A 16,595-nucleotide genomic window follows, 5' to 3' on the forward strand; every position below is an offset into this window, starting at 1 on the left:
TGACACTTTTGCAGTCTGAAGATCTATTCAGCCTTATTGAAACACATGAAGCAAAACCATTGAAACTGTATGTGTACAACACAGACACTGATAACTGTCGAGAAGTGATTATTACACCAAATTCTGCATGGGGTGGAGAAGGCAGGTAAGGTCATTTTTTAGACTAAGTTATGACTGCTTAAACATACGAGTCAGATATGTTGCAAACATTGATTGTTTTTATTTTGAAAGAAGTTACTGGTTTATTATAAGACTCCTTAAAAAAAGGGAAGAGCTAGTCTAGAATATTGAAACAAATTTTTTTAAAGTACATATCTAGGGAACATAGTATATATACTATAGTCCTTTTCTTTACTAACCTAAAAGCTAACAGCATTTCTTTTTAATTTGAGAAATTATTGCACATAAGCCATAATTATAGAAAAGCCTAGAATTTGGAAACTTTCCACATGTTTTCAAAAGTTCTAATCCCATGCTGGGAAAAGGATAACTTAGTTGCTGCAGGCAGGAAAAGCCTCCCTTTGCTCACGGTATCTTTACCCACACTACCTGATGAGATTCTCCAGCTGAATGTTTCGCCACAAGTATTCTAACTTGTTGCAGTTTGAGAAAAGTAAGATAGATGTGTCATCCAAGAGTCTGGCCTATCTGGGGCAATACTTGATCAAATTATCATTGTCTATTGCCCAGGTTTGTAAATGCCCAGAAATAGGATCTACTCGAGGCATTCAAAAATTATTCATTACAAGAGGCACTTCCTCATATAAACTACATTTGCAGAGAAGCTGCTGTATTTATTTGAATGACAAATTTTCAGTTTGCAAAAGAAAAATACCCCCTCTCTAGTTAGAAGAATACTCAGGTCAGATTAGTACCACAAGAGTGCCTGCTGAGCATGGAATCGAACTGGAGGAAGAGATTCTGTGGACAGTGAAGACCAACAGCAAAGAACATCACATATTCTTTCATTTTTAATTATGTTAACTAAATTTGGCTACATTCTTTGGAAGACATTTTTTCTTTTGATGTGTTTAATACTGTCAATTGGCCATGGCATTAGGTAGGCCCATACAGAACATTTTCCTCAGTTTGCCTCTGACCATGCATTTGGTCTTTTTGTGCTTCTGTTTTTATTCCTTCCTCAGAGGCTGACCACATTTCATTTATTAAATCTTATTTCTCTTAATTTCATTCTTAGGCTGTCTTTAAGTTTGCCTAGGGTCTTGCTGTTGCCTCAAGTGCATTGTCTATTACCACTTAATTACTTTGATCAATAAGCACCTTATTTTCAAATGTAGCTACCTCTGAAAGGCCATAATTGATCAATATAAATTATTTAATCTTTATTTCTCTAAATCTATGTGAGATCCAGTCCAGTGAGAATTGCGGGGTTTTGTTTGTTTGTTTGGAGACAGGGTCTTGCTCTCTGGGCTGGAGCACAATCATAGTTCACTGCAGCCTTTAACTCCTGGGCTCAAGCTGTCCTCCCGCCTCAGCTTTCTGAGTACCTGGGACTACAGGTGTACACACTGTACTCGGCTAATTTAGAAACTCTTTTTTAGAGATGGGGCCTTGCTTTGTTTCCCAGGCTAGTCTTGAACTCTTCACTTCAAGCAATCTTCCAACCTTGGCCTCCCAAAGTCCTGAGATTATAGGTGTGATCTTCCATGCCTGGCTGAATTGCAGTTTTGATTGTAAGGGAAGAAGGAACAAATAATTGTGAGATGAAGCATCATTGTGCATATCAGACTGGTTAAGGAGGAGCTAGGCCTGGCACGGTGGCTCACGCCTGTAATACTACCGCTTTGGGAGGCTGAGGCGGGTGGATCACTTGAACTCAGGAGTTCAGTACCAGCCTGGGCAACCTGATAAACCCTTGTCTCTACAAAAAATACAAAAATTAGCCAGACGTGGTGGCATGTGCCTGTAGTTCCAGCTACTCAGGAGGCTGCGGCAGGAGGATTGCTTGAGCCCAGGAGCCAGAGGTCGCAGTGAGCCAAGATCATGCCACTGCACTACAGCCTGGGCAACAGAATAATAAATTGTCTAATAAATAAATAAATAAAATTAAAAAGAGCTGAAGTTGGCCACTGCCTGCTCACCCAGCTTTTGGCGGCAGTGGAGATAATAGATGATGTGGCAGGAGAAAGGCACAGAGGTATTCATGCATGGCCTACTCTGAAATTGTCAAGTTGTTTGGGAAATAAAAGACATCATGTTGGAAACATAAGTTGGCACCTGATTGTGGAGAGCCTTAAATACCACGGTCAGGACTTCTGATATATTTTGAGCAGTTGAGGCTGTGATAATTGTATCAGTAGGGGGTTTTGGGTTCAAATGGTAAAAACCAGCTGTCACCATCATAAGCAGATAACATACTAAATGATATGGATTAGCTCATATAATCAAGGAAACAGCTGAAGAACTAGATGTAGAAAGGACAGGACTCAGAAAACTTCTAGGGATTTAGATAGGAAGAAGTATTTGGCAATGTCATCAGCATTCGTTCTACTAAACTCATTTTTGTTTTTTCTCTGACTCCCAAGGTTTGCAGCCATGGGCAAGAGAAATTGGCCTGGCTTTGACCATGAGCCATGCCCTTGGTTTGGGCAGGGCAGACACTCTGATTGACAGTCCTACCAGCACTGCACACAACAGCAGAGAAGTAATTCCCCAAAGGGAGGAAAGAGAAAGGAATGTTGAGAAGACATCAGACTAGAAAGAAGCAATGTGATCACATCTTACTAGAAAAATTCCTCTGGTGGCAGTGGGAGGATGAAATAGAAGAGATCTGGGTTGAACATACATGACTGATTTGTGTCAGGTTCTAAAAGAGAACTATGGAATGTGTAAATGATGTCATTCATACAGAAGTGCTTAGAGCTCTTCAGTGGAAAGGCTGTATAGATGTCATTCATTTAGTAAATAATCATCAAATGTCTGCCATGTGCCAGCAGCTATGAAGGCAGTAAACAGACAAGGTCTCTGCCCTTCAGGACCTTAACATTTTGTTGGGGGAGACAGTAAATAAATATGCAGTGTGTTGGATGGTGATGAATGCTTGAAAAATAAAGGAGTAAGGGTGGTATCCACAGTGGAGGGAAGGGTGCTATTTTCTGTGGGGTGGTCTGGGAGACCTCTGCTTAGATGACATTATCTAAAAGAATAGAAATTTGTTTGGTTTTATCTTTTAAAATCTCAAAGAAGGGAGTGCATGTTCAGGGCAACTTGAATCTATGCTCTTGGGCAACCCCCCCCCCCCAAAAAAAAAAACAACACCTCAAAGAAATACAAGCTGTGATTGATAACAATGTTAAGAAAAAAATGTTTTTATAGCCTAGGATGTGGCATTGGATATGGTTATTTGCATCGAATACCTACACGCCCATTTGAGGAAGGAAAGAAAATTTCTCTTCCAGGACAAATGGCTGGTACACCTATTACACCTCTTAAAGATGGGTTTACAGAGGTAAGATCACGTTCCTACCTGAGTATATCAAAGTTTTTACCAAAACAAGTCACGTGTTTAGTGTATATGGCAGTAGCACTATGAAAATAGGGTAGATGATGAATTAAGTATTGATTGTGTTAAATTTGAAGTTCCTGTAAAATACCTAGATAGAGGTTAGATATATGAGTCTGGATTTTAGGAAAAAGGACAGGGCTAGAGATGCAGATTTGGGAATCATCAGCAAAGAGAGGGTAATGTAACCCAGTGGCTGTTGGGAAACCTGTACTGCTAGGGATTGGGTCTGGGTGGGTCGCCATCTTGAAAATCTGGATGGGCAGAGATCTAGCAGAGGAAGCTCAGCAGGAGGCCAGAGGGAAAACCAAGCTTCAAGAAATCGAACACAGTCAGCCATGTCAGGTACTGCAGAGAAGTCAGGTGAAAGGAGTGAAAAAAACCATGTCCTGGGCGAGACAACTTCAGAGACTTGCCAGGGGACAAACACAAATTGCAGGTCAGCAGAGTGAATAGGTGAAAAGGTGGTGCTGGCTGTTGCTTATTGTTTCAAGAAACGATTGAGAAAACAAGGAGAGCTGTGTGTGTGGGGGTCATGAGGGGAGTGAAAGGGCTATTACAGGATCAAAGTAAGACTTTTTAAGGAATGAGATATTTGAGCAGGCTTATAGGGTTTTTGAATGTTTCTTAAGGAGGTATCTCAGGGCAGTTAACTCTTGTCTGCACAACTAAATAAAAACCAAATACCCAAAAAGAAGATGCTGCTGTTGTAAAGACAAGGCTGCTGCCACTGTGGTTTTGTCTACACAGTTTGGCCATCTTCAATTCTAGAGGAAGGAAAGAAGAGCTGCTGGGAAGTTTCACCTCCAACATTGTCTCATGGCCAGAGCCAATATAGTTACATGTTCAGACCCCAACCGCCATATCCACTGGCCCTAATCAGGGCTTTCCCAGTTGAACCTCTTTGGGTAGTCTGAGAAGATGAGAGTGACTAGCAGCTAGGCAAAGGGCCAGAATACAGGTTGTCTTGGAATGTACTGAAGGGCACTGGAGCTGCAGAAGGTGGGTTATTCAGAAATGAAACCACCCATCTGTAGAGTCCGTATAGACTCCTTTTTTTCTTCCCCTGAAAAGTGGAGATCTGGCTGCCACATTTATTCACTGATGAGAAAATATTAAATGCACTCATGAGGTTGGGAATCTTGAGGAGTCTGTCATGTATTAAGACTTCCAGCTGATTTCTTTCCTGAGCAATGAAAGTTAAAACAAATAAACCAGCTGGGAATTCAGGAAAGCAGTGGTGGTTTAAAGGTTGAATAAAATGATTTCCAGGTGGTGAGGAAAGAGGAGAGAGTAGAATCTCTTCTAGTGTGGAAGTATGAAGAACAGCATGTGCAACTCGGGGTAGAAGCCATGTGTCTCAAGACTAGAAGTGACAGGACAGAGAGATGCTTACAGTGCATGGTCTGTGACATGTACCAAAATTAGGAGGGAGTGTCTGGAGGCAGACGTGCCAGATGAAGCTTGTGACAGCTCATGTGTGAACCAAATATGTATCTGCAGGGCAGGTAACAGCCAATATTTATATTTTCTTTTAAATAAACTTAAGTAATCTTTGTGGTTTTTTTTCTTTTTTTGGAAGGTCCAGCTGTCCTCAGTTAATCCCCCGTCTTTGTCACCACCAGGAACTACAGGAATTGAACAGAGTCTGGCTGGACTTTCTGTTAGCTCAACTCCACCAGCTGTCAGTAGTGTTCTCAGTACAGGTGTGCAGAAAAATATATTCTGTTTTCAGTCTATTTTATGTAATATTATTGTATATAATTTTAAAAATTGACCAGACACAGTGGCTCACACCTGTAATCCCAGCACTTTGGGAGGCCAAGGCAGGATTGCTTGAGCTCAGGAGTTCTAGACCAGCATGGGCAATATAGTGGAACCACGTCTCTAAAAAAAAAAAATTTTTTTAATTAGCCAGGTGTGGTGGTGTGCACCTATAGTCCCAGCTCCTCGAGAGCCTGAGATGGGAGGATTGCTTGAGCCTCAGAGGTTGTGGCGGCAGTGAGCTGTGATTGTGCCACTGCATTCCACCTGGTCCACAGAGTGAGACTCTGTCTCAAAAAAAAAAGAATTTAAAAAATTAATGCCAGTGTACCTTGAAAACTGCATATGTACTCTGTGTTGACAGGTCCTGGCTATGAAAGCTTGTTCTAAATCACCATGTGGATACACACGGGGTTTAAACTTCTTCCCTGCATATTTTAGACCCTGAGCTTTCCTTAGATTCTACAGCTTGTAAAGCCAGGACTCTGAGTTGAAATTCTGTTTAACTGCTCTGGTTACTCAACACGTTTGCGTGTTTCTGAAGTAGTAGGCACTGGGGATGCAAAAGTGAGTAGGAACTCCTTTCTGAGGAGCTCAGTCTTGCTTAGGGGACATGTGTCTGTCTCCTTCCTTTTCTTTTTTTTTTTTTTGAAACAGAGTTTCACTCTTTTTGCCCAGGCTGGAGTACAATGGCATGGTCTTGGCTCACTGCAACCTCTGCCTCCTGGGTTCAAGTGATTCTCATGCCTCAGCCTCCTGAGTGGCAGGGATTACAGGCACGTGCCACCATACGACGGCCAATTTTTGTATTTTTAGTAGAGACAGCGTTTCGTCATGTTGACCAGGCTGGTCTTGAACTCCTGACCTCAAGTGATCTGCCCTCCTCGGCCTTCCAAAGTGCTGGGATTACAGGCGTGAGCCACTGCACGCAGCCTCCTTCCTTTTCTTCATCCCTTGTTCTACCTGATATAGTCCTTTTTGTTTGTTTTGAGTTTTGTTTTTTTTTTTTTTAAAGCTTTCTCGAGATAAAATGCATATTACCATATAATTCACCTGCTTAAAGTATACAATCCAGTGTTTTTTTAGTGTATTTGTAGAGTTGTACAACCAATAACCTCAATCAATTTCAGAATATTTTATCACACCAAAAGAAACCCTGTACCCATTATCAGTTTTTCTGAAGTTTTAGTTTTTATGTTTTTGTAGGGATGGGGTCTCTCTGTTGCCCAGGCCGGTCCCTAACTCCTGGCCTCAAGTGATCATCCTGCCTTGGCCTCCCAAATTGTTGGGATTACAGGTGCGAGCCATGGCTCCTAGCCTCATTAATACCTTTTATTTCTGGACTGTCTTAAATATTTATATTCACAATTTGTTTATATCCCACTTTGTTCTGTAATGGACTTAAAACAGCCTACCAAGATGCAGTAGTAAGGTTGACAGTTTGGTGTCTAGAATTGGTCTCCTACGTTCTCATCCCAGCTCTTTAGTCCTGGTTTTATTTCTCTAGATGAAATTTAAAATTTCAAACATACACAAAAGAGCTGGAATTGTATAATGAACCCCATCACCCAACTTTATCAATTATCAATATTGGGATATACTTCCCTTTGCCTTCTTTGCTGGTTTTTTTTTCCAGCTTTATCGATAAATAATTTGCATACCATAAATTAACTCACAATAAGTAAACAACTAAATGATTTTTAGTAAATTCATAGAATTGTGCAGTCATCACCACAATCCAGTTTTAGAATGCTTCCTAGATGAAATTAAATATTAATGTCATCAGTCTCTAGTCATAGAGTTGGAAGGGAACTTAAAGTTTATTTCATTCAAGCGGTATGAGTCCTTTTTATGATACTACGATTTTTTGCCTACATCTCATCACATAATTCTCTAGTTTATTCCTGAATAGACTTAGTAAGGGTAGGGTAGTGTACTTCCCAAGGCAGCAGCCCATTCTGAGTCTGAATTGTTCGTATTTGTTTTAGAGTAAGCGTGTTCCAGGATGCTCTTCTTTCTTTCTTTATTTTTTAAACAGAGTCTCACTCTGTTGCCCAGCAAGACTAGAGTACAGTGACACTATCTCTGCCCACTGCAACCTCTGGCTCCTGGGTTCAAGCAGTTCTCCTGCCTCAGCCTACCCAAGTAGCTGTGATTGATTACAGGCACGTGCCACCGCGCCCAACTAATTTTTGTATTTTTAGCAGAGATGGGGTTTTGCCATGTTGGCCAGGCTGGTCTCAAACTCCTGACCTCAAGTGACCCGCCCGCCTCTGCCTCACAAAGTGCTGGGATTACAGGCATGAGCCGCTGTGCCCAGCCCTTTTTTTGAGGCAGAGTTTCGCTCTTGTTGCCCAGGCTGGAGTGCAATGGCGTGATCTCAGCTCACTGCAACCTCCGCCTCCCGGGTTCAAGCGATTTTCCTGCCCCAGCCTCCCAAGTAGCTGGGACTACAGGTGCACGCCACCATGCCCGGCTAATTTTTTGTATTTTTAGTAGAGACGGGGTTTTACCATGTTGGCCAGGCTGGTCTCAAACTCCTTGACCTCAGGTGATTCACCCGCCTCAGCCTCCCAAAGTGCTGGGATTACAGGCATGAGCCATCATGCCCGGCCCCAGATGCGCTTCTGATTTTAGGCAATAGTTGACATGTCTTTTCAAGCCCCAGTTTCTCTTTGACATTTTAAATCTTTCCTCATTACTTTGTAGTTACACTTGTGTTGTCTGATAAACACATGCACAGAGATCCCTGGCTTACGGCACTGCAGAGAAATGGCTTCTTGACTGTTATAGACAAATGTAAATAAAGCACTGATTGCCCAAAAGAGACTGAAAGAAATTGGCATCATCACTTTTGAGTAAATAAATTTAAAAAGACTAAAATGTTCTAGCATCACAACACGTGAGAAACAACTTTTTGATGGGCATTTTTCAGTCTTCACTTTTCATTATATTGCTTGCAAAGTAGCCTATACATTGTAACATAGTGTAATGTAGTAGCCCATGTAATGTAACTGTAGAGACATAAAAGTAACTGTAGAGAAATAAAAGTATATGTATTTTTAAACTTTTTTGTGGATTTGAAGATTTTTGGATTATAAAATTTTTAGAAAAGATTTTGAAGTGGCATCGATCATTGTGACCTGCTTGATTTTTCTGCAGTGTATCACCTTTTTCCTTTTTTTTTTTTCTGAGACAGAGTCTTGCTCTGTCACTCAGCCTGGAGTGCAGTGGCTTGATCTTGGCTCACTGCAACCTCCACCTCCCGGGTTCAAGTCATTCTCCTGCCTCAGCCTCCTAAGTAGCTGGGATTATGGGTGCTCACCACCATGCGCAGTTAATTTTGTATTTTTAGTAGAGACAGGGTTTCACCATGTTTTCCAAGCTGGTCTTGAACCCCTGACCTCAGGTGATCCACCTGCCTCAGCTTCCCAAAGTGCTGGGATTGCAGGCATGAGCCACCGTGCCTGGCCCAAGTGCATCACCATTTTACATGCTATGTATTTTACTTATTTGATCTTTCTCCTTTCCTTTTTCTGCCCCTCATTAGAACGTAAATTTCCTGAAGGTTCTGATTTCTGTTTTCTTCATGTTGTAAAGTGCCTCAGTGCCTAGAACAATGTGTAACATACAGTAGGTGCCCCCCAAAAAACTTGAATGAATGACCACACTCAACTATCCATTCAACTCCTTTGAGAATCTGATGAAAGCAAAGAACCTGCCTTCCAAAAATTGTTGTATACAATTTTAGGAGTTTCACAGACCCCCTGAAGCCCACTTGTGGGCCCTAGATTTAGAATTCCTGGCTTAGATTTAGTCTTCCTGGCTTAGATTTAGTCAGTTATTTTTGAGACTTGTGAATGTATCTATCCTTTAAGAATGAAAAGAAACTTATGTGAAAGACTTTATTGGGAAATAGAAGAAATTGGCTTAACCAATCCAAGCTGCTTTTGTTTTCTTAAAACCGAGATTTCAAAACAAATATAAAAAAATTATAGCATTGCTATTGTGTGTGACCATTAACAAAGCACACACTCGCTAACATTTTGGTACAGAGTAGAGAACAGCTTCTTTTATTTCAGTGAAATTATGCAGTCTGGGATCCAGTAGAGCATTTGCCAGTGCTTCAGTTAGACTTTTCTTATTTTTGCTTGCCTCTGAATTCCGCAGAAAAGTAGATAAATGAATAAATAATAGACTGCCTGCATGGTTGGTTCATACTTTTAGGCACAATTTATTCCCGCTACCATATGTAAGCAGATCTGTAAGACAAAATCTGGAATCTGTATGCTAGATAAATGAAAATGAGTGCTAAATAAGTGAAAGGTGTGCTTTCATTTATTGTTTCGACATCAGCAAAACCTCCCACTGGGGTAGGTGGTAAACGTGATTAGGTGGTATCCTGAGGCTTACTTGTACATGAGGAACATAACCTCCTCAAGCTAATGTTAATACACATTTGTGTTAGGCTTCGAAGGACTGTCAAGAACCTAAGGTCAAAAGGAAATGGACATTCAGGAAGCCAAGTCATTCTCTCCATCCAGGAGGTTCATGTGCTCTTTTGTCTCTTTCAGGCCACCTATGTTATTCTCTTGTTTCACAGACTAGCATTCACTGTTTCACAGGGCACGTGGTCCCCCTGCAACCCCCGGCTTACGTGGCATCTTAGTTTAGGAGCCCAGTTGAGATTGACTAGAATCCTTGTGTCCCATATACAAATTTCTAAGACAGTTTTCTAATCCAGCCCTGCTTGGGTCAGGTGTAAACCTCTTGTCCAGTGAGCTGGGCTGGGGTGGGACTGCATGGCCTCCTGCCCTCTTGTCACAGGCTCTGGTAACAGCCTTTGTTGAGAGCCGTGGGCAGAGTTAGTGAATCTGCCGTAAAGGGTGATGGACAGTCAGTTGCAGCTGGAAATCAGGACCAAATGAATACCTGACCATGGGGCAAGGAGGGACTGCAGATTGTCCTAAGTGTTCTGTTCATTTCTTGTCGACTAAATTTGTTAGAAATGAAAAGATCGTGCTTTCTTTTTAGGTGTACCAACAGTACCGTTATTGCCACCACAAGTAAACCAGTCCCTCACTTCTGTGCCACCAATGAACCCAGCTACTACATTACCAGGTAATCACCAGGGGACTAGAGATGTGGCTAATAACAGCATTACTGATATTTGCATCTTAAAAACAATGAAAAATATTATACCTATGTGGTAACTTTTTATGTCTTTTAATCTCAATTTATCTCTGCAATAAGTTTGTGATAAATGAGAGCTAGGGCAACTCTCCTTAGTAAACAAGGAACCAGAGATGTCATTTACCAGCTAGCTAGCTGCCGAGCCTAGTGCTCCTTACCCCCAGCCAGCGGCCACCTACTGCCCCTGCAGCTCTACAGTGCAGCATCGGCCAGGAATAAGGAATCTGCAGAAGTCCATTCTCCACTGTCTCCTTAATGAGGACTTCCTGACAGTTGTTCATGTGAGCCTGAAGAGAAGGCTTCTTATTTGGTCTTCAGTAGCTCTAACATTAAATTAAATTTTTGTGTTTTTCTCTTCATATTCCCAGTGAAGACCAAGTCCCTTTATCCAGCCAATAATAATCAAATACTATTTTAGTGATCAAATATACTTTCATTGTGAGGGCTTTTAATGTGTGGCTAAAAATGTCATTATCCAAGCATATTAAGCCGTGAACCAAATGTGTGCACACACAGAATGATGAAGCAAGTGTGCTGATATGTGGACATGTGGGAATTTGGGTGAAAGGTGGATTCTTTTTACTACTTTTGCAACTGAAGTCTGCAATTATTTTTCAGAATAAGAAATTTTAGAAGTCATAGAGACTGTTAAACCTCAACCATCAAAGAAAAATTCAGTTTCATTATCTGCCATAGCTACTGAAACAAATCAGCCTTTTCTCCAAGGCACTCAGGCCATCATCATTCTTATTCCAGAGTGTTAAGAGTATTAGTTATTTATTTTCATCTTCACCCAGTTAGCCACCTAATCTATCTAATCACTTAGGTAGATAAATATATTTCAATTAAGTGAAATTTTGTCATTAATATGATTATGATACGCAACTGCCACATTTTAGGTGGACTTCTGGTACTGTCACTTAGAGGTGGCTGGGATTGTTTTTAATACACAAGGATTTATTTCTTCCCCAGGTCAAGTGATTTCCCTTTTTTTCTTTTCTGCCTTCTCTTCAGGTCTGATGCCTTTACCAGCAGGACTGCCCAACCTCCCCAACCTCAACCTCAACCTCCCAGCACCACACATCATGCCAGGGGTTGGCTTACCAGAACTTGTAAACCCAGGTATGTTGCAGATCTCACCCTCCTAGGACTCTCTCTAATAAAAGTTTTATTCAGGAATGCCCATCCTCTTCAGTTTTTTCTGGAGACAGCAAATCAGTTTAACAGATTTCAGCTACTTCAAATAAATATTCATCTTTTTTGTTTAAAAAGCTTAAGAGGATCACGCCTGTAATCCCAGCACTTTGGGAGGCCGAAGTGGGTGGATCACCTGAGGTTAGGAGTTCAAGACCAGCCTGGCCAACATGGCAAAACCCCATGTCTACTGAAAAAATATAAACATTAGCCGGGCATGGTAGCAGGTGCCTGTAGTCCCAGCTACACAGGAGGCTGAGACAGAAGAATCGCTTGAACCCAGGAGGTGGAGGTTGCAATGAGCTGAGATCATACTACTGCACTCCAACCTGGGTGACAGAGCAAGACTTCATCTCAAAAAAAAAAAAAGCTTAAGAGGAAAAAAGAATGTCTCTGAGTCCCCACTGCATCTCCTCCACCTCCCCTTCCCCCTCCCCATCCTCCTCCTCCTCCTCCGCCTGCACCCTGATGGCTTAGCCTCAGAAAAGCCAGAGTAGCAGTAAAGCACAGTAGAGTGGCCCTGCTGCACTGACTTTAATGAAAGTGTGCAGGCTGCCTAGTGGAGGCGAATGAATTCCCCACCGTTCTCTTCATATTTGGAGCCGCTGCCCCTGGGGAGGTAGTGGAGCCTATTGTGCATAGCCCAAGCCCAGAAATTAGGCCATAAAACATCACCCCTGCTCAGCTGGCTGGGCTTGTATTTTTTGTTTTGTTTAGTTTTTTTGAGACAGAGTCTTGCTTTATCACCCAGGCTGGAGTGCAGTGGTGCCGATCTTGGCTCACTGCAATCTCTACCTCGCAGGATCAAGCCATCCTCTCACCTCATCCTCCCAAGTAGCTGGGACTACATGCACACACCACCACACCTGGCTAATTTTTTGTATTTTTTGTAGAGAAGGGGTTTCACCATGTTGCCCAGGCTGGTCTTGAACTCTTGGGCTCAAGCAGTCTTCCTGCTTTGGCCTCCCAGTGTGCTGGGATTACAGGCATGAGCCACCTCGCCCAGCCAGTATTCTTTTGTTAAAAAAAAAAAAACAACAAACGTGAATATTCTCCATTATTTACAAATGTTTTTATACTCAAAACTATGGGAAATTTTAGCTGGAGATGTCTAAGGTAGCAGATATTCCAAGTGTCTGCACTCAGATTTTCTGTCTGAAAATGAAGCAGCAGCGTCCTACAAGTCCATACAGTTAATGATCAGCATACCTTAACCTTTGGGAGGGCTGACTTTTAATAGGCCATGTCAGTAGTTTGGCCCATCAGTGATGTCAGTGAGTGATCTTACAGCACCATGGTATGCATCGTCACCATCTTGTTTCTGTCTAGATGATAATTGTCTCTCTTGTAACACTCACCATCTGTATATATTCCTTAACCTACTTAGTTTTCAGGCTAAAGGTTTAAAAATGAAGTACTAGGCCAGGCACAGTGGCTCACGCCTATAATGCCAGCACTTTGGGAAGCCAAGGTGGGTGGATCACCTGAGATCAGAAGTTTGAGACCAGCCTGACCAACATGGTGAAACCCTGTCTCTATTAAAAATACAAAAAGTAGCTGGGCATGGTGGCAAGTGCCTGTAATCCCAGCTACTCGGGAAGGTGAGGCAGGAGAATCGCTTGAACCCGGGAGGCGGAGGTTATAGTGAGCTGAGGTTACACCACTGCACTCCAGCCTGGGTGACAGAATGAGACTCCATCTCAAAAAAAAATAAAAATAAAAAATGAAGTACTAGTAGTAGTCAAACTACCATTTACTGTCGCAGCGCTCACCCCACCTTTTGTGCCCTGTATTCTTGGCTCCTCCTCTGCCCTTTCCCTAAATTTGACAGGCTCTAAGTAGTGAGGATTTCACCAGCTGGTGGTTGCCCTGAACCTGTGCTTTACACCCTGCCTGTCCTTTGTTTCTTGAAATAATTCTCCTTTCCTTCATTATGCATTTTACTTTTTTTTTTTTTTTTGAGACAGAGTCTCACTTTGTCGTTCAGGCTGGAATGCAGTGGTGTAATCTCATCTCACTGCAACCTCTGCCTCCTGGGTTCCAGCAGTCCTCCCACCTCAGTGGCCTTGTAGTCTCTAGTAGCTGGGACCACAGGTGTGTGCCACCATGCCCAGCTCATTTTTGTAATTTTTTTTTAGTAGAGACAAGGTTTTGCCACGTTGCCCAGGCTGGCTCCAACTCCTGGCTGGGCTGAAGCGATCCTTCCACCTTGGCCTCCCAAGGGGTTACAGGCGTGAGCCTGTATATTTATTAATGGTATATTTATTAATACACGCTGGGGTTACAGGCGTGAGCCACCACGCCTGGCCTTGCATTTTAAAATCATCATAATGAGCCCACTGAGTGTAATATAAATAGTTATCAATCACAGGTTTTAAGCAAATGCTGGGTACTCCTGGTGAGGACAGTGGAAAGGGCGAGAATCCAGGCCCCTTCCTTCTGCTGCCTTCGCAGGAGGGTTGTGGCCCACCCTGTTGTCTGTCAAGAATGCAGCTGTAACTCAGCTTGCAGCTGGCATGGGTGAGCATGAGTACCCCTGTCTGACATCCAGTGTAGCTGTGTCACCTGCTGGGTGGGCTGCTATCTCTTCTGACTGGAAGGATCCTATCTTTCTTCCCTGAGCCAGTTTCCCCCAGTGCTGGGCCAGGTCACATGGAGCCTAGAAGCTGAGAACCTGTTCCTCCAGGCAGCTGCAATTGTAAGGAATAGTTAACCCTGCCAGGGCCTCTATCTGGAAATCAGCCAAGGTTGTGATTTGTGTTACCTCCTCAACTTCAGTTTCCTTAATGAAATGTAAATAAAAATAGCCCTTTGACAATGCCTGCTGGCCTTTCGGTGCTGGGAGGATATATGATCTATGCCGTTTTTGTCCTAGGTCTGCCACCTCTTCCTTCCATGCCTCCCCGAAACTTACCTGGCATTGCACCTCTCCCCCTGCCATCTGAGTTCCTCCCGTCATTCCCCTTGGTTCCAGAGAGCTCTTCTGCAGCAAGCTCAGGAGAGCTGCTGTCTTCCCTCCCGCCCACCAGCAACCCACCCTCCGACCCTGCCACAACTACTGCAAAGGCAGACGCTGCCTCCTCACTCACTGTGGATGTGACGCCCCCCACTGCCAAGGCCCCTCCCACCGTTGAGGACAGAGTCGGCGACTCCACTCCAGTCAGCGAGAAGCCTGTTTCTGCAGCTGTGGATGCCAGTGCTTCTGAGTCACCTTAACTTTGAACCATTCTTTGGAATTGGCGTGGTATATTTATTTAACCACGGGAGCGTGTCTGGAAACGCAAACTATCATTAATTTCATACTAGTTTGTACCGTATCTGTAGGCATCCTGTAAATAATTCCAAGGGGAAAACTAAACAAGAGGACGTGGGTTGTATCCTGCCAAGTTGAGTGGGGCTCACACGCTAGGGTGAGATGTCAGAAAGTGCTTGTATTTTAAACAACCAAAAAGAATTGTAAGGGTGGCTTGCTGCTAGGCTTGCACTGCCGTTCCTGGGAGTGTGCATCTTCGGGAAAGGTGGTGGTGGGGCGTCCACTAGGTTTCCTGTCCTCTGCTGCTCCTTCCGTAAGAAAATGAAATATTCTATGCCTAGTACTCACACGCAACATTTCTTGTACTTTGTAAGTCGTTTGCGAGAATGCAGACCACCTCGCTAAACTGTAAACGGTAAAGAGATTTTTACTTTTGGTCTCCGTGAGTCGCATCTCTATTAAGGTTTACACAGGAATTCCACCTGAAGACTTGTGTTAAAGTTCCACAGCGCGCACTGTTAATTGAACGTCTTTTTCTTCAGCCTATACACGGATCCTTGTTTTGAGCTCTCAGAATCACTCAGACAACATTTTGTAACTGCTGCTGTTGCTTTCTACGTACACCTTATAAAGTGACATTTCAAAAGAAATAAAGAAGGTGTCACAGTTTTAAACCAGAAGGTGGCACTCTGTGGCTCCTTGTAGTATTATAGCTATACTGGGAAAGCATAGATACAGCAATAAAGTACAATAATTTTACTTTTTTTCTTGTGTTACATCTAAATTACAGCCCTTAATTGCCACGTGTGCACTTACTACTCTCCAGTATGTCTTACTCCAGTATGTCACGCATCTTTAACTTTTCACGTCCTATGTTTGCTTTCTGCCGTTTTTAAGAGATGGTAAGTTAACTGGAATTGGCTTACTGAATGAAATTAAATGCAGATATCCCTGTTTTTGAAATAAGACAAAAGTGGTTCCTCGGTTATTGCCCTGGTATGAGTCTGAAGATGCTCATCCCCTGCAGGGAGGGTGGCAGCACCCTCACATCACCCTCATGTCGCTCACCCCTGGCCGCCCTGCTGGACACTTGAGGTCAACGCCAGCGCAGCACTCTCCTAGGAGGCCCAGTGCCAGCCAGTTTTGGGAGTAAATCTGTTTCTGGGGCCACGTTTGTACTTAAAAGTGAATGATGAAAGAAGGCTCCAGCCTTAATCATAGCTGCTTCTGTTTACACTGTAAATGTTTCTAGAATATTTCAGTTAATCCCGTTTTTTGAAAAGGAGCTTCTAACAGGTGAGGAAAGTATTCACAAGCACATTTAAATGTTATGATTTTTGACTTTCCAGGATAGGAAAAGTTGAGAAAGTTACTACTTTCTAAAAGATTTCTTAAATATTAAGATCTCCTTAATATTTGTTGTTTTTACATTAAAAAACAAATATTAAGGAGATCCCTTAGTGGAAAGCAAGTGAGTAATTTTTAAGTTTTACAAAACGATTTTTTTTAAAAAAACAGTTCTTCCAAGGCAGTGCTTGTGAACTCTGGTGCAGTGACAGCTCTCATTTGGGAACGATAACAGGCTGGGCTCTCTTCCTGGGCAGATATCTGTAGCATAAATGAAACACTAATCTCTAGGGAGATTGAGGGACTTTTTTTTTTTTTTTT

At 42.6% G+C, this 16,595-nt stretch overlaps 1 protein-coding gene across 1 annotated transcript in view; it reads left to right on the forward strand.

Moving 5' to 3' along the window:
• GORASP2 (golgi reassembly stacking protein 2) overlaps window positions 1-15,686 on the forward strand; it is a 37,911-nt gene extending 22,225 nt beyond the window's left edge. Inside the window, exons 5-10 of the mRNA XM_054476993.2 lie at window positions 15-145; window positions 3,337-3,469; window positions 5,106-5,229; window positions 10,322-10,408; window positions 11,495-11,602; window positions 14,550-15,686. Of these exons, the coding sequence (XP_054332968.1) occupies window positions 15-145; window positions 3,337-3,469; window positions 5,106-5,229; window positions 10,322-10,408; window positions 11,495-11,602; window positions 14,550-14,890 (924 nt within the window). The 3' untranslated portion in view covers window positions 14,891-15,686. The remainder of the gene's footprint in view (window positions 1-14; window positions 146-3,336; window positions 3,470-5,105; window positions 5,230-10,321; window positions 10,409-11,494; window positions 11,603-14,549) is intronic.
• The last annotated feature ends 909 nt before the right edge of the window (window positions 15,687-16,595 follow it).

The sequence above is a fragment of the Pongo pygmaeus genome, chromosome 11 (genome assembly GCF_028885625.2).
Source record: "Pongo pygmaeus isolate AG05252 chromosome 11, NHGRI_mPonPyg2-v2.0_pri, whole genome shotgun sequence".
Lineage (NCBI taxonomy): Eukaryota > Metazoa > Chordata > Mammalia > Primates > Hominidae > Pongo > Pongo pygmaeus.